The 18777-nt window shown below is 47.4% G+C and overlaps 1 protein-coding gene across 1 annotated transcript in view; it reads left to right on the plus strand.

Moving 5' to 3' along the window:
- Positions 1-18777, plus strand: part of LOC146190788 (fat-like cadherin-related tumor suppressor homolog) — an 86726-nt gene that overhangs the window by 57593 nt on the left and 10356 nt on the right. The window contains exons 28-31 of the mRNA XM_084601171.1: positions 910-1089; positions 1950-2109; positions 12533-12697; positions 15023-15180. Of these exons, the coding sequence (XP_084457297.1) occupies positions 910-1089; positions 1950-2109; positions 12533-12697; positions 15023-15180 (663 nt within the window). The remainder of the gene's footprint in view (positions 1-909; positions 1090-1949; positions 2110-12532; positions 12698-15022; positions 15181-18777) is intronic.

Below are 18777 nucleotides of genomic sequence, written 5' to 3' on the forward strand. Positions count from 1 at the left end.
GCAGAGAAACTTTTGTTTGTAACGAAGTGGATGAAATGGCACCTAATATTGTTAAGCACCTCAGTGGGTCTTACAGTCAGGAAAAGCCAATCCGCACGGGCTGAAGAAAGGCAACAGGACTGAGCGCTCAATCCTGTTGAACTGTCACCGACTAGCCGAGCAATATGTTTTTTCAGACCTTATAGATGAGATGTATATCATGTTGACTATGGTTGCAAGCAGAACTGTTCGCAATACCTATGCTTTATTTCATAGTTGTTTATTTGTGGAAAAGCTTTTGTACTTAGTTTGGAGCACTTATTCTGGTATTTTATAGTATTTGAAAATTTTCTAAATTGTTCAAATATACATGTATTTGAAATTGCCTGAAATATTCAGCTTAGAACTATTATTTATTATTATTGTTTGGTTCACAATCAAAAATTCGATATTAGCTATAAAATTAAAATAAGGCTCCTCGACCCTATATATTCACCGGGTGCATTTGCACGGACTGCAACGTATGCCAGCACTCAAAGTGCCATCTCCTAGATGATTTCATGCACATCACACTGCTGAGACTTTACTGCCAAACCAGAACTCATGGTGGGATAATGTATATATATTTATATACGCCTATCATGAGTTTCCACTGTGACCGACCTCGGCCATCAGTAGCGGTTAATCAGCTACTCATGTTAATCAGCTTAAATTGTTAATTTAAGCTAAAAAGGGACCAAAATTTGTTCAAATTAGGCATACATAATTTGAATTGGTAGCAGAATTTTTATACACTTTATGTTGAAAGGAGCAGAGTGTTACCTAGCTTAAATTAAGCTAGCTTGGAATAATGAGTGCACCATACTGGTACTTATGTTGATGCCATCTTTACATAACATTATCGGTGGGTTTGCTTTGCTTTTGTACCAGTTGGTCAGCATACAGCCTGCACCAGCGGAGGTCTCGGTAGGAAGCGAGCACCTGGACTTGTTGTTGGCGGTGCAGCCTGAAGGAGGTCCAGTGCCAGCGAGCACAGTGGCATCCAGGCTTCATGAGCGCCATGTAGCCCTCGAGGCAGCTACTGGTTTGCGGATTCACATATTGCCCCAGGTGAGTCCTCAACATGGACCCCTCTGTGTAGCTCTTCTACATTGATGGTTCTCAAATGAGGGTCCATTGTGTATGCCTATTTGAATGCAGCATTACGAACGGAATTATGTCTACTGAAGGACTTGTATACTTCAACAGGACAGTCTGTTTTCATAAATCTCAGCCAGCAGGGACATGCAAACCATTTTGAATTGTTCATAGAATCACATTATGATTTAATAAAAAAAAAAAAAAAGAAAAATTTGAGGAATAATCTTTATTCACCTATAATTTTCCTTTTTGTTGACGGCCTGCAATTCTGCTCAGATTATCGCGTTGTTGGGTAGTACTAACGAGGTTGAACATTATGGAGAAACCGCATATGGCTGTCTAGGCGCATTCCCTGTGTGGATTCAAAGTGCTAACGCTTGTAAATAATTATCCATTCTCCAGAAATATAATGACTTAGCTTTTGAATGCAGTTTGTGTCAAAATTTTTAGAAGTTACTGCAAAGCAAAACATGTGCCCTTTTCAGTGTGCACTTTTTTCTATGAACTGTCAGTTGAAAGCCGGTGCTAGTTTTCTTTTTTGTGTGTGTGCGTGTCCACGTGTTTATGACTGCCTTTATAGCTTTTTTCGCAGGAACTGTGTTAATCTTGCGTTATGTACTTGGACTGTAGTACAAACAGGCAACGTTGTTGTTGACGAGCCGGTGCTAGTTCTTTCTTTTTTTGTGTGTGTGTGTGTGTGTTCACGTGCTTATGACTGCCTTCATTGCTTTTTTTGCAGGAACTGTGTTAATCTTGCGTTATGTACTTGGACTGTAGTACAAACAGGCAACGTTGCTATTGATGAGTGCCCCTTTTATTTTAAATCCCAGGGTGACCGCTGCCCTTCCCTGCACTGTGTGCATGGCGAGTGCCAGGATCGGCTGGTGCTGGATACCAGCGATGCTGTCGTCCTCGCCGGGGGTGGCCACAGTTTTGTCTCACCACGACACAGCCGCCGGACAGCATGTGTCTGCAACCCCGGCTTTGGTGGTGAGCTGTGTTCCGCATAAAGCAGCAAATTGGTAAAAGATGGTCGTTTGGGGATAACTGAGGGGATAGAAGTAAAGGCAAAAATATAGCCGGCGGTGGCTGAAAGTCAGATGGGGAGAGCAGGTTATAAAGTTTGCTTGGACACATGATTAGAAAATATTAGGACATGCCTTTGCCTTGCAGTGTACATGACCTGATTGTGATCTCCCTCTCTGCCGTAACTTACAAATGTGACCTTTGTGAAGTGCATCATCATCTTCAGTAGGTGTAAAATGCATGGAGGTTGCACACTGCAAATTTTAAGAAAAACTGATGTTGCTCATTCTTGGAGCAAATGCATTTTTTTAAGGAAAAAAAATAATTGTCACATCATAAGCAGTGTCCCTGCTTTCACCCAGTCTATGCATTGCGGAGTACCAGCCTGATGACACACTCAGACTCTTCTTAGCACACCTGTCATCAGAGGTGTGCTAAGAAGGGTCTGATTGTGTCATCAGGCTGTTACTCTGCAGTCCATAGACTGGGCGAATTAGATGGTAGCAGTAACACCGCTTATGATGCAACAAATGTTTTTTGTTTTTTTGTTTTTTTGTTTTCTGTACCAGCAGTGCATATTAGCAGTTAGCTACCCACTAAATACATTTTGCTTACTCTTCAGGAATGGGTAGTCTATGCAATAGAATTTAGACGATATATGAATAACATTCGTATCACCCAAAATTCATAATTAAAAACAAGAAAAATTTGCATGCTGTAACACAAGCAGTGCGTTAATGCTAATCTGTTTACGGATTGCATGATTCATCTGTGGCTATTGCCATTGCCGTGCCATTGCCTGAGACTTGTGGTGCGCTCTGCATGTTTGGCGATTGTGGCACCTGCAATGGGGGCTCTGTATGTCAGCACTCATCACTTCATCATCATCAGCAGCACTAGGATCACTTCCTCGTTGTTTTTGGATGCATCGCCCCCTTACATCGCACTTAATGCTTGCAAATGCAGTCAGAGCCCCTGCTTTTGTATCATCTCTAGTGGCACAGAAATGTGTCTGAAACATCCAAATTTTTTTTTGTTATTCACGGTCTACTTCAACTGGGGAATTTTGCGAATTCATATCACACCGAAATTCATATTGTCACGTACACGGTGACTAAGGATACCAATGATAGCAGGGGGTAGCCCAGACACAAGAACACAGCAGCACAGACGCAAACGTGCAAGCGACACTTTTTCGTCCTCTTCAACTTCGTCCTCCTTTCACACCTCAGTCATGCGCCACCTGGCAACGCTAGGTGGCATTACCCCCTCCCTCCGAAAAAAAATGAGAAGGGCCGGTAAAAATGGTGTGAAAAGCAAGAGAGTGGTCACAGCGGGTGGCCATAGGCTATCGGTGGCAGTACGGCTTCAGTCGCACAATGTGCACAATGTCCGAGCTGTGCTTTCGACGTTTTGGTTGTGTGGCACCGTCTGGGATAACTTCATAACTAAGGTCACTCACACGGCGCAACACTTTGTACGGCCCGAAGTAGCGGGAAAGGAGTTTCTCTGACAAGCCTGGACGGCGAACTGGTGTCCATACCCAGACTTGATCTCCAGGCTTGTAGTCAACCTGGCGGTGCCGGAGGTTGTAACGGTGCGCGTCAGTGGTCTGCTGCTGCCCAATGTGCACACGGGCGAGCTGGCGGGCTTCCTCAGCGCGGATGGCATATTGCTGGGCACCTGAGGATAGCTGGTCATCATCTGGGCACGGGAGCATGGAATCGAGCATGCTCTGAACTTCGCGTCCGTAAACAAGTCGAAATGGTGTGAAGCGCGTTGTCTCTTGTAAGGCTGTATTATACGCAAATGTAACGTACGGCAGCACCTCGTCCCAGGTCTTGTGCTGCACATCGACGTACATTGCCAACATGTCCGCAATCGTCTTATTCAATCTTTCTGTAAGGCCATTGCTTTGTGGATGGTACGCTGTGGTTTTGCGATGGGTCGTGCAACTCAGCTCAAATATGCGGTCGATCAGCTGTGATGTGAAAGCTGTCCCTCTGTCGCTAATGACGTAGGAAGGGGCGCCATGCCGCAAGACTATGTTGTGCATGAAAAACTCTGCTACTTCGGAAGCTGTGGCATGAGGGATTGCCTTTGTCTCAGCGTATCGAGTCAGGTAGTCAGTAGCGACTACTATCCATTTGTTTCCGGCCTGCGACAAAGGGAAAGGGCCAAGGAGATCCATTCCAATTTGGTCGAACGGAATGCGGGGTACTTTAACGGGCTTGAGAAATCCGGCAGGCTTCTGGGGCGGTGTTTTACGGCGCTGGCATTCGCGACAGCTTCGTACATAGCGTTTCACTGCTGCGGAAAGTCCTGGCCAGTAATACATGTTGCGCACTCGAGCAAGAGTCCGTGAGCGACCCAAATGACCAGACGTTGGTTCATCATGGCAAGCAAGGAGAATATCCTCACGGAGCTCGCATGGCACTACCAGAAGGTAAGTTCTGTCTTGGCTCTGGGAGTTTCTTTTATACAATACGCCTTGCCGTATGCAGAAGGAACCAAGGTGCCGAGATAGGTGTCGAGGCAGAATCGTATCACGCCCTTCCAGATAATCGATGAGTGGAAGGATGTCTGGATCAGCTCTTTGTCGATCCCTGAGCTCAGATGCGCTGAGGGCTCCTAGAAAACCGCTATCGTCATCGGCTGTAGTATCGCCAGTGTCAACGGGTGCTCGTGACAGCGTGTCGGCGTCTTCGTGTTTACGGCCGGACTTGTAAACAATGGTTATGTCAAACTCCTGAAGACGTAAACTCCAGCGTGCAAGTCGTCCAGATGGGTCTCGCAGATTTGCCAGCCAGCACAAACAATGATGGTCGGTGACGACTTTAAATGGCCGGCCGTAAAGATAGGGACGAAACTTCATAGTAGCCCATACGACCGCCAGGCATTCCTTTTCTGAGGTGGAATAGTTCATTTCGGCACGAGAGAGAGTGCGGCTGGCATAGGCTATTACTCGCTCAAACCCGTCTTGATGCTGAACAAGGACCGCCCCAAGACCGATACTACTGGCGTCAGTGTGTACCTCAGTGTCAGCCGCTTCATCGAAGTGCGCCAGAACAGGGGATGTTTGAAGGCGCTCACGAAGCAAAGAGAAGGCCATCTGCTGCTCAGAGTTCCACACAAAGGAGGTGTCCTTCCTTGTAAGGCGCGTCAGAGGTTCTGCGATCTGAGAAAAGTCCGCAATGAAACGCCGATAATATGCGCACAGGCCGAGGAAGCGCTGAACAGCCTTCTTATTAGCTGGAACGGGAAATCGTGCGACGGCAGCAGTCTTATCGGGATCCGGGCGCACCCCATCAGCGCTTACAACATGGCCGAGGAACTTCAGTTCTGTATACCCGAAGTGGCATTTCTGGGGCTTCAGCGTGAGATCAGCAGAACGGAGGGCTTCCAGGACAGCTCGAAGGCGTTCGAGGTGTTGATCAAATGTTTCGGAAAAAACAACTACATCGTCCAAGTACACAAGACAGATCTGCCACTTGAGGCCAGTGAGGACGGTGTCCATCATCCTTTGGAATGTAGCTGGGGCAGAGCACAATCCAAATGGGAGTACTTTGAATTCATATAGGCCATCTGGAGTGACAAATGCGGTTTTTTCTCGGTCTCTTTCGTCTACTTCGATTTGCCAATAGCCGCTTTTTAAATCAATAGATGAAAAATACTTCGCACGTCGCAATCTGTCCAGTGAATCATCGATGCGCGGCAACGGGTATACATCTTTCTTTGTCACATTATTCAATTTCCGATAGTCGACGCAAAATCGAAGAGTGCCGTCTTTCTTTTTGACAAGGACTACTGGTGAAGACCACGGACTTTGTGAAGGCTGCACAACACCATCATCCAGCATCTCCTGAACTTGCGTCTGGATCACTTCTCGTTCTTTGGCAGACACACGATAAGGCTGCTGTCGTATTGGGCGAGCGTCGTCATAAGTAATGATGCGATGCTGTGTGATGGGCGTTTGACGAACCTTCGAGGAAGAAGCAAAGCAGTGCTTGAAGTCTAGCAGCAGTTGCTCTAAAGCCCGCCGTTTCTCCTTTGACAAGTGACAGTTAATGTCGATGTTGTCAAGAGATGGCTCGTTAGTTTCTACTGCCGTGGATGCAAAACAGACCGGATCGTGCGCAACATGGTCAGCAAAAGCGATAGCAGTCCCCGGGAACAAGTGTCGGTACTCATTAGAAAAATTTGTGACAAGGAGTGCAGCCCGGCCATTGTGAAACGACAATAAACTTCGGGGAGCGCAAATGCCATCAGCAAGCAGGAGTGTATGGTTCGCCTCCGCTACAGCATCACCGGTACGGAAATTGTCACAGGTAACTTCCACAAGAGAACTGCTTCGCGGCGGCAGCGAGACGCTCTCAGCGGAAACACGAAGTGCGTTATTGCAAGGACTGCTACTATCTTGTTCGGTAGATTGTCCCATCGAAAACGTGACGAGTCTATTTCGCAGGTCGATAACTGCTCCGTACTCCCGCAGAAAGTCAATGCCGAGGATAAGGTCACGGGAGCAGTCACTTAAAACAACGCAACTAACGACGAACGTACGTCCGTTAATCTGAATGCGAGCCGTGCACATCCCCTTTGGAGTAACTATATGACCGCCGGCGGTTCGAAGGTACACACCTGGCCAAGCAGTGAGCACCTTCCTCAAAACAGTCGCCATGCGACCACTCAAAATTGAATAATCGGCACCGGTGTCCACTAAAGCATTGACCGTAGTGCGACCGTCTAAAATAACCGGAATGTCCAGAGAAACGCTTTTTGCTTCCCTAGGTGACGGTACCAGCAGCTCGCGGTCGGATCGAAGCGGCGACGACGGGAGGTCTTCAACGCAGCGACTACCAGCGGCCTCGCCCCCGAAGGTCGCTGTTTTCAGTTTTCCCGACCAGGGCTAGACGAGCGGCCTTGGTCCTCTCGCGAGGAACCGTGAGTGAACGAGGAGGAGCGCCTTGGCGAAGGGGAGCGGGGCTGACGCTGCGAACGAGATGAACGCTGCTCCGCCAGGTACTCCTCAATAACTCGGGGTCGTTGACCAAACCGGGGAGGAGGCGAGTCGATGCGGAAGCCATGGAGACCGAGGCGTCGATACGGACAATCCCGGTAGAGATGTCCTGGTTCACCGCAGTGGAAGCAAAGCGGACGGCGGTCAGGCGTGCGCCAAATGTCGGCTTTGCGTCGGGGCAGCGGGCGATTGTCGAAGTTCTGCACTGGCTGCACCGAGGGCAGCGGAACTGTAGGAGACGCGAGAATGGGCGGTGGTGAAGGGGGAGCCTGACTCTGCAGAACTTCCGCATATGTGGGACGATTGTCGGTCCCCGACAGCAATGGCGGGCTCGGAACTACAGGCGAAAGAGGGCTCTTGAGTGCCTGCCGCACCTCGTCCCGCACTATAGCAGAAACGGAAGATGGCGATTGCTGCAGAGGGCTCCAGAACTTGCTTAGTTCTTCGCGCACGACGCTGCGAATCAGTTCGCGCAATGCATCGGGATGCCGCTCTGAAGATGCAAATGATTCCGCGGTTGTGCGTGTATGAAAAGGTCGGTCATAAGCCACGGCACGTTGGTGTAGCACCTTTTCCATTGTGGTGGCCTCCGCAAGGAATCCGTTTACAGTCGAGGGTGGGTTTCGCACAAGGCCTGCGAACAACTGCTCTTTCAAACCCTGCATCAAGTGCCTGACCTTTTTGTCCTCGGACATGGCGGGATCGGCTCGCCTGAAGAGGCGCGTCATGTCCTCGACGTATGCTTGGACACTCTCATTCGGCCTTTGGATGCGAGAGTGAATGGCACGTTCTGCATGCTCGCGACGATCTGCGCTAGTGTAAGCCTCGAGCAGTTGACGACGGAATTCCCGCCACGAAGTTAAAGCTTGCTCTCGGTTCTCTTACCAAATACGGGCGCCGTCCTCAAGGCTGAAGTAGACGTTCCTTAGTTTGGCAGCATCGTCCCACTGGTTGAATGCAGCGACACGTTCAAACTGAAGGAACCAGTCCTCCACATCCTCAAAGAGGTCCCCATGGAAAGTCTTCGGTACCCGAGGGGCCTGCAAGGTGTAGTTACAGGCCGGTGCGAGGCCCGTCACCTGCTGCGCAGGAGCACTAGATGTCATGGCGGCAGGTGCTGGCTGAAACTCCGGAGACAGTCCCTGGAGCCGTCGACTGGAGCGATGCACGGGGGTGTCCAATGGTACAGGGCTGGCGCGACGTCTTGTAGATGGAGATTCTTGCATAGGCGATTGTTTTACCCAGCACCTCCACCAGAATGTCACGTACACGGTGACTAAGGATACCAATGATAGCAGGGGGTAGCCCAGACACAAGAACACAGCAGCACAGACGCAAACGTGCAAGCGACACTTTTTCGTCCTCTTCAACTTCGTCCTCCTTTCACACCTCAGTCATGCGCCACCTGGCAACGCTAGGTGGCAATATATTCAACGACCATGCCATTGAGATTCTGCTGTACATGCTGCATGCCTACAGCATTATTCACTGAAGGAACTGCAGTAAAACCTCGGCTAAGTTCTTATAAAGCTGCGAGTAAAAACTTATTGTCTGGAAGAATGTACGATCCAAACCGCCTGACTAGAAATGCAACTGTTGAATGAGGCACCGATGCATTTATATTGGCACTTTCACTTCATAAAGATACGGATAATCATTTCTTGGGATAAGTTATGAAAAGCACCTGTTTTTAGTCCTTGCAAGGTTTAGTTTGCATCTGTGTTGTCTTTAGTGCGGAAGAGATTTTGTAGCACATCCGGTCAGTTGACTGTAACGGCGATCTTCCTCGTTTTCACATGATCACCCCCTTACATCATTTCACTGTGGAGAAGCCACTGCGATGATTGATTGTCACCGCGTTTTTGCACTCCATGCTGCATTCCCCAGACGAGGCCAACTGTTACGAAAGCACATAGTCGTTCTCAGGTGCTGTGCCCCCATGCCCCTGGACACTGCAAAGCCTCCGCTTTGTTTGTTCTCTTCACGGTTAGTTCCACGGGAACGGCCCTCCCATATGTTAGCAGGTTGTCATCCTTCACCTTTTGACAGATAGGTACTGTAGAGAAGCCACCACGCTGGTCGAGCACCATTCTTCAGTTCTGCCTTCATGTTTAACCCACTCATATGTCAGCATATATGCGGTTAATCGCTTAACTATTAATCGTTCAATATTTCATCAAATTGTGATTGCACAATTAATTGTGCAATCACAATTTGATGAAATATTGAACGTAGTAGCCAGGAAATCGGGTCATCCTGAAAACTAATAATCTAGAGAAGAATAGTGTAACTCTATCGAACATTTGTACTGCCCATGGTTTTGAGCGTATGAACCAGAAAATCATATAACCCGGGAATGTGTTTTCTCCATGTGGTGACAGAGAATGAGAGCAGGGCTGGTAAACATATAAATTTCCAAATAGTAATTGTATGTTTGTTGCTTTTTGTTTCCATTGAGCTAAACAACTTCATCTTGTTTACTGTACTGACTTCTGTCATCTCTTAATTACATGCAGCTTCTATTTCAACGTTATCAAATGATTTTTGCTATTGCATCGGTGGGTGAGTGGCATAAATTTCTCCATGCGCTGCATGCATCTGGTTATGTGCAGTACCTTGTTACACCAGTACTGTTTCTGTGATGGCAATTGTTTTGGTGATTGGTGTGCTTCTTAGCTGAGTGCAGTGGTTGCTTGAAGGATACTCATCACATTTGTTCATGCACTTATCCTCCCTGGCCTGCTTCCTTTTAATTTAGTAAAGAAACAGGAAATTATCTGCACACTATTCGCTATCGTGGCACTTTTAGAGTATACATAGTTCTTTGCCACCCGTTCCTGCGTTTCGCGGCGTCACTGTTGTCCCTCGTAACTAGGTCCATAAATAAATAAATAACATAAATAAATAAATCCTGTCTTCACTGGGAATAGAACCTTCATCCCTTGGATCTCCAGCCGAGCGCTTTAACCAACTGCGCCACGCCCGGGATCATGAAATACACTTAATAATTCTCCTTGTCTACCGTGAGAATGGTAGTAGTGATGACAATGATGCTCCAATTAGGGATAATGACAATGATGACATTAGCAATGATAATGACAGTGCCTATAGTTGACAATGATAATGAGAGCAAACATGATGCACCATGTGCACCAGCAATGCTTAGGCTTTCGCATTTCTGGAGTGTAGATTCTACAGTGCTCTCGGAATTTTAGAGCGTAGCTTTTAGGCGCCCATTCATGCGTTTCACGGCGCTGCTGCTTTCCCTCGTAACCTGCTCTGCAGTCGGGGCAGCACACTGGGCTAGCTGCACGCGCTCCTGCTGCCATTTCTCTCGCACGCCCAAGCCAAAACACATAGCCGGTGCCGTTCACCTCTGCGTGTACCCCTCCCCCCGTCCTCTTTCTCCGTGGCAGCGACCGCGCGATAGCGCGCGGTGTTCTCTGGTTGTGGAAGCGCCGGCTCAGCATCAGTGGATCATGGTGCTTTTGCGTGGGCATGACTTTGCCGGCGCTGTAAAAGAGGAACTAGCTGGTACAACAGAAAAAAAAATTGTACCATAGGATAAAGCGTCAAGGAAAGGTGTGCGTGACAAAATGGTTGACTTAATTAGATGTTTAATTAGAGCCAATAGCAATAATAATTGGCTGGCAGAAAAGGAAAGGCACAATGTCTGTCACACCTATTTGTGGACACCTTAACCACGCCATAAAAGAAGGGATGAAGATGGGAGTGAAAGCGGTTAGAGTAAAAGGGGTGCCCTAGTGGAGGGCTCCGTAGTACACCTGGGGATCTTAACGTGCACTGACATCACACAGCACACAGATGCCTCTTACACCTCCATCGAAACCTAATTAGAGCCAGTTAAGAGGTTTGCAGAAAATGAAAGGCCCAGTACCTGTCACTTGCTAAAGAGGAACTAGTTGGCATAGAATATGTGTGAAAAATAAAAAGTTGTCTGTAATTTTACATACCCTACATGTCTTGCTCGAATTCTTTGTCTCAGTCTATGAAAAAGCTGAAACAGCTGTTGAGCTACACTCGAATTTTGCATCGGGAAATAACGTAATCGTCAGCAAATTTTTTTTTCTGAGTGGCCAAATTTGTTTCATTAATTGTGCACATTTGTGATATAGCAGAACGTTCGCTATCCCTCTCCCAAGCTTTGATATCAGGCAGGTGGCGTAATGCAATGCGGATTTTGCAATAACAAAAATTGACTGTGGCTTAGCTTGGTTAAGCCTGGAAGATTGCGAAAGCAATGCCTTGGTTCAGCTGGTAGTTTGGACATGGTTGCCCCGTATGGCTTATGCATGGATTCACTCTGGACACAGCATGGTTCTACTGTAATTTTGCTTTATTTAATCTGATAAATACGCTTTGCTCTTCTCTCTGTTCCGGCGTTTCTTCAGCACGGCGTTTTCTTCTCTCGACATTGTGTCGCTCCATACTATTCATATATTCTTCACCAACAACTTCGGCACTAAGAGCGTCCATGAAACTTGTCTTCGAAGTTTCACTTGGCCGTTCCGTATCAAGCGATCTTGACCGGCATGCTCGCCAGGCTGACACATACGCACGGTGTTTAGCTCGCCGTTCTTCCCACTCTTTGTCTGTTTCTTCGGCACGGTGCCGTCGCTTGGCCGCAGCAGATCGTTCCAAGCCTCGCCTTGTACACATCATCCGACATAGCGCACTGAGAGGAGCGCAGCTGCAGCCCCCCGTTTTATCCCGTTCTAGTGAGCGCTTTCTCTCGGCAGCGGCGCAGCCAGCCTGTGAAGCCTCACCTCCGCCATCGATGGCGCTAGCTGGGTCCCCGTTTCTTGGTCTGTCTTGACATCACGCGGTCACGTGGCAACCGCGTGACGTCACCGCTCCGGCTCTTGTGAAGCCTCACCTCCGCCATCGATGGCGCGAGCCGGGGCCCCATCTCTCGGTCTGTCGTGACGTCACACGGTCACGTGGCGCGCAGCTGTGTGAGGAGGCGCCACGACCATCAATGGCAGAAAGTGCAAGCAGTATCGCAAAAAAAAAGTGCGCCTGTGAGTGTGGAACCGGGAATACCTGCTGGTATGAGAAGACATTCATGATCTATCTGCTGGTATCAGTACTAGGCAACTGGGATGTGAGGCAAAGCTACAATAAACTTTTTTTCAAGCGCATGCATTCTGTAAACTTTGGCTGTCAACTGTGTGGGAAAATGTGCGCTAAACACGTAAGCAGTGTGTAAAGTAATTGTCGTGGCAGTTTGCGAAGAAGACAAAAATGAACAATGGTGCTTTTCACAAAGCCGACTGTTTTGTCCTGTTTGTTCAGAATTCCGCTAAATGTGTGGCGAGACTTATTGCATTTCGCTCACCCACCTTGCAGGTGAGGCATGCGAAACAGCAGTGGACGAATGTGCCCAGCAGCCGTGCCCTGCAGGGCGCCTCTGCGTGCCGGATGCGTCTCCACTCGGCCACAGCTGCCAGTGTCCACCAGGTCGGACCGGCTCCGAATGCGATGCCCTCTGTCAGGAACCCAGCTGTTATGAAGGTGCGTCTCTGGCCGCTCATGCTTTGATCTGTGGGCTGACAATGGTGCTCTTAGCAGGGGCTACTCATGACAATGTCTGGTGTGTGGTTTTGTGCTGCCATGTTTGTGACTACAGCTACATTGCGCGGTGATTCGTTTTGACAATTTTTTCTTACATCTTTACCCTCTTCATTTATTTTACAGTCAGTAGACAGATGTCTTGATTGTGTTTAGGCTGTTAGCTTGACAAACAGCAAGGTAGAACACTCACTTGGTTGATATGTGCTTGCAAAGCAGTATGAAGTGGACAATACACGAAAAAGAACAAAATATGTGCACAAGCACTTATTGTGCTGTGCTCCTCATTGTATTTTTTTTTTGTTTTCATTTTTATCGCTTTCAAAATACAGTTGTCTAAACATTCATTCAAGAGCGATTTGGAGCAAGACATCACAACATGCTAGCGTTGTCACCTGATTTTGCAGTATAATTGAATACAAGTTTAGTCTGTAGTAAAGCTCTGCCCACATTCATGACCAACACCCGTTGTTTGAGCAGCCTTCACAAGAAACGTAATAATTTGTTCTTATTTGTTGTTTAAGCCTCGTCATTCATTTTACAGCCAGTATGACAGATGTCTTGGTTGCGTGTGGGCTGTTAGCTTGACAAACAGCACTAAACGGTATCTAAACGAAAGCTAACCACATGGTGGTGGAATCGCAAACCCAAGAATTCTGATTCCAGGTGGTTTTTGATTGTGTGGTTCTGAGGAGAGCGGTACGCTGAAATGTTGATTTCGCTTACTACTAAGGGTGTGCGAATATTGATATTTTTGAATACGAATCAAATATGAGTTTGGGAAAAACTGCTTTGAAATATGGAATCAAATATCAAATGTAGTATTTGATCAGTGGAAAAAAAAAAGGAAAATAAAGAATAGCAAACATTGTATGTCTTGTTTGTTTCAGAATTCATATGGTATTTGCAAATAAAATTGAACTCGAATTGCACAGAAGTGTACACCCTATTGAACAAATTTTATACGGGATTCTGTATACTTTTTTTTAAATTTTTTTTGTACTAGAAGAACCTGCATGAAACCAGGTGAAGGTGTCATATCGCTTCTGAATACAGTAAGCTGCTGTTAATTCGGCTTTCAAGAGACCAGAAAAGATGTCCAAATTAATGCAAAGCTTGAATTATATGAATGGGCCTGAAAAAAACTGCCAAAAACGTTTGCATCATAGTAATTGTATACGAGTGAACTTCTGCGTGATGGTTGTCTGCATTTGAGAGGAAATCGAAGTAAGAACGACGTTTTTTCACGGTTTTGTCAAATGCTTCGTTTGTAAACGGCAACGTGTACTTCACACCAAGTCTATAAAAAGTAAACACACATGGGTATGCGGTATGATATGCATGCTTTATTTATTCATGATCAGTAAGATGTTTGCATTTCGCGCCAGCTGCCGTTTCATCTCAATGAGCTGTTTGAAAATTCGTGACCTGATTCGCAGTTGAATGTGAGCTAGCCAACCGCATGAATAAGTGGATCGGCTTATAATTGCTTGTGCACCGCATTCACGAATGAATGAATGCTGTCGGCTAGGTGTTATGTCTCTCTCATCAACTGCCGCCAACGTCCTGATTTCTGAATAACCTTATTTGTGGCAAGTGGCACAAAATGCACATGATAATGCATCAATAACGCATGTACGCATTTACTTTTTAGATGTGCTGTGAATTATGCATAGCCATTCCCTTAATCGACGGTACTCAGGCACTGTTCCAGTTGGCTAGTGGAATGTAACACGAGTCTCTACACCATTTATTACAACTTGCAAGTGACATGCATCAAGCCTGGTTCATAGTAACGCTTCACTTCCATGCACTGTTTGAAAATTCGTTACATTATTCAGGATGTTAGTACTGTTTGATATGAGCGGCACACAGCTTGCTGGCGAAGCCAAGGCTAGCAGACGACGAGGCTTGCACTCCAGCCGGGGCCAATGTTGCACTTGAACGGCCTGAACTGGCATAACCAGAGCTTCATATTTGCGGCACCGCCGCAGATCTTTATGGAACTGGTGCAGCGAGTGCAGTCGAATTGAACGGACTTAGAGCGTAGGGCATTGTTGTTAGCTTTTTTTTTTTTTTTTTTTTTGCTTATAGTGGTAGTCTTGCTATAGTCTATGTGTGTAGTGGCGAGGGATAGGTTTAACACAAGAGGGCTGGGGCCAGCTTGAAGGCAAAAAGCTTCCTGTTCCCTTCCCAGCAGCTGTTGTGTCCTGCGGAATTATCGTACAGTCGTCATTAGCTTTAATGCAAGACTTTGTCCTCTTGCAGAAAAGCAGCCCATCTCGTTTGGTGGCCAGAGCTATGCGCACTACGTACTGTCACAGCCCTTGGACCGGCGCCTCTCGTTCTCCGTGATGCTGCGCACACTCCACCCCAGTGGCACGCTGCTACACACATCAGGACCTCGGGACTACGCCATCCTGGAGGCAAGTGCTGCTGGCAGATCTATTCTCACCAAACCTGTCATGGCACCTTACCTCAAAAGGACAGCAAGGACAACATTCATATGTTGTTCTGAGTAAAAATTGTTCCTCTGACACTTTCTGACTGTAATTAACATTCTTCCAACAGCAAAAGCCACATTTATCACTAAACAAATTGTATTATACAGTCTTCCCACTATTAAGTTTAAATTCCTGCCATTCTACATAAAAGAACAAGGCACTGTAGCATAGCCTTTGGTATTCACAGTCGGAAATTGGTGTTGATGCATGTATTTTAACTATAAATAGGAAATTGCAAGATGACAGCAACGCCCAGATTGAATATTTTTTTCTTCTAAGTTATTAGGGAATTAGAAAGAATTTGGGCGGGAGGGATAATTCCCCAAACAGTGGCCAAGAGCCATTCCTTCCATCAGATATGGCTTCATTCATTCATTCATTCTTCTAGCTTATGAAAGCTTTACAGTAGAATCTCGATGATACGAATTCCAAGGGAGCACGCAAAATATTCGTATCATCCCTAATTTGTATGATCCAAAACAAGTCAACTTCCACATGGGAATGAATTGAAAATGAACCAAACTTTATTATGGCGAACTATTTGCGGCCGAAAAAGTCTGTAATGCTTGTCTGCATTTTTTTGCTGTTGATGTCGCGAACAAGCTCCTCCTGAAAGGCATAAAACCGTGCCGCGGTTTCGTCGCCCACGCTGCTGGCACTTACGGTGTGGCGCAGAACGTCCAAAGCGTGAAGAGTATCTGCCGTTGACGGTGGCTGATCACACTCGTCGTCAGCATCACCATCGCTGTCAGGCTCATTTTCGCAATCATTCGCTTCATTGACCAAGTCTTCAATAGACCTCAGCCCACAGGTCGCGACGTTGTCGTCCGCAGTAACGAAGTCCCGAGCCGAAGCTTCAGTTTCCAGATTGTCTCAGCCATCAATTGTGAGGTCTTCATCTGGCTCTTGACAATCTCCTGCCGAAGCCGCATCAAGTCTGGTGGCAAATCCGCACTTTCTAAAACAGTTCGAGATTGTGTGTGAAGTTACACTATCCCACGACATGGCAAGAAAGTGCAAAGCATCTGACTGATCCGCAAGTTTGCTTCTTTACGGTCAATTTTCGCCAGCAGACACTTCACTAGAAGTCCTTTGAAATGATGTTTCACATTTCTAATTATCCCAGCGTCCAGTGGCTGAAGATGGCTGGTAGTGTTCGCCGGCAGGAACCCGACTTTCACGTTATTGAATGTCATTTCCTTTGGGTGGGCAGAGCACTGGTCCTCGAAAAGCAAAATTTTCCGGTTCCTGGACACCATTTTTCAATCAAGGCTTGTCAAGAACGCGCGGAAAAAATTTCCAGTCATCCACGCCTTTCGGTTACCTTTGTAAAAGACGGGCAAACGCTCCGCCGATCGGAAACACCTCGGTTTCTCCGACTTACCAATGACGGTAAGCTGGAGTTTTTCGGATCCATCAGAGTTGCAGCAAAAGAGTACTGTTACTCTCGCCTTGCTTTTCTGGCCGCCCTGGCATGCCTGGCCTTTTACGCACAAACTTCTTTCCGGTTGAAGGTTGAAAAAGAGGCCCGTCTCGTCGGCATTAAATATGTCGCGTGGCGTGTACTCCGAAATCAGCGCCGGCAGCGTGTTCAGCCACTCATCTACAGCTGACTGGTCCACTTTCTTGCCTTCACCTGAGACGACCCGATAGACAAGTCCGTGCCGCTCCTTAAACCGGTGCAGCCATCCCCCAGGCGCTTGGAAATTTTCAATTCCAAGCGAAAGCGCGACGGTGTCGGCTTTTTCACGTAGCACCTTGCCGTCCACGTTGACGCCGGCCGCTGTCACTTCGCGGAACCAAGTCAGCAGAACCTCTTCCAGCTTGACATGGGTCGCTGTTTTAGCCTGCTTCACGTTCGCACCGAAGTGCTGCACATTCTTTAAGATGACATCTCGCTGCCCAACAATGGTGCAGAGCGTCGACGGTGCCAACCCTAGCTCTTTTGCTAAGTCGACTCGCTTCTTCTTAGGGTTTTCGTTAACCCTCTTCAGCACTTCAAGCTTTTCCTTAAAAGAAAGGGCTTTACGCTTTCGTGACATTTCGGCAGCAGCGAACGCTTGCCTCTTTCTAACATTTGGGCAGTTCACGTCACAGCGAACGACAGAAAGAAGCGGCGAGTGGAGAACTACAGCGGCAGCCAGCGTCACAGGCCTTGTGGGAACAGCTGGCGAGACAACTTTTCGATAGACCAATGAGCTGCCAGCGAATGAGTGACGTACACGACTGGCCACGTGCTCGTCGGTTTGCTACAAAAAGGGAGGTGGGGGTAGGGTGGCTAGTGGGGTGAGGGGGGTCGAAAGGAGAGGCAGCGGCCGCGGTGGGTACCCTCTCCCCCTGTGAGCTCTTGCGCTGAGCTGCTCGGTGGCTTTGTGCATTTGTACAACGTTCGTTCGTATCATTCGCGGCGGGGGGGGGGTGGGGGGGGTGGTGGGGGGGGGGGGGTGGAGAGGAGTTAGCGGCGGCCGCGTCGGTTATGTTACCCTCTTGAAGCCAGCCGCGCCGGCCCGCTCGCATGCGCGACTGGTTTGCACGTTCGTATCAACCGCAACGGGTTCAGAACTCTTCGTATCACCCCGAATCTTAACGTATTCTATACAATGTAGTCCGTTTAAAGCATTCTTAAAATTCGTATCATCCCGATATTCGTACCAGCCGTAATCGTATCATCGAGATTCTGCTGTATTTTAATTAACAGTGGCCTCTCTTTGAGATTAGAACACAGTGCCTCGTTGATACGGGTTGACTTATGTCTTTCTTCTCAATGTTCTTTTATGTTGTGCATGTTGAAACAGTAAAAATGATTTGTGCTGACTGCAAAGCACACGTCAAACACAACTGACCAGGTAGGACATTCCGAACTAATGTTTGGTGGTGTTGCCTTAAAGCTGCAGTAAGGCTTTCCAGCTTGAATCATGCTGTTGTTACACTCTTTACTATTTTGCCAATTTTTTAATGTTTTAAGTCCAGGAAGATGTGACGTAACATGCACCCTGCCATGTTGTCTTCTATTTATGTAATATTAAGGCGAAAGCCTTACTAGCCCCATTGTGTGCAAACCCGGCTGGCGTTGTTGCTGGTTTTGTCATCAAAGGCTAGCACACGTAAACATGGCTTCAGCATATGCTATGCATCACTAACGGACTGCCATGTTGGGCCAGATTTCCGCTTTTTCATATCAAAATTTGGACACAACGGTTCTTTATGCAGTGTTCAAAGTGGTATTCGCATTTAGCAATCATCTGGTAGTTAAGTTGGAGGTTAGTTAGCAATAAGCACTTGAACTGATGACTTGGCCTCCAATTTGATTTTTTATCACCTCAATGTACTGCGTGACCTAGCACAGCGGGTGCCGTCAGGGGAGGGGAATGAGTGGAGAGGGCGCTGTCGGAGAAGCAGACATTGTACAGAGTGCATTTTGCTGCTGGTCACATGATGGCGCCCGCCATAGGAGAAAGTGTTGGGAGTGGCAGCGCATTGCGCGAGCCAGCTTTGGCCGTCATACATGTAGGCAGTCGT

The sequence above is a fragment of the Amblyomma maculatum genome, chromosome 4 (genome assembly GCF_055883805.1).
Source record: "Amblyomma maculatum isolate TAMU_Amacu chromosome 4, ASM5588380v1, whole genome shotgun sequence".
Lineage (NCBI taxonomy): Eukaryota > Metazoa > Arthropoda > Arachnida > Ixodida > Ixodidae > Amblyomma > Amblyomma maculatum.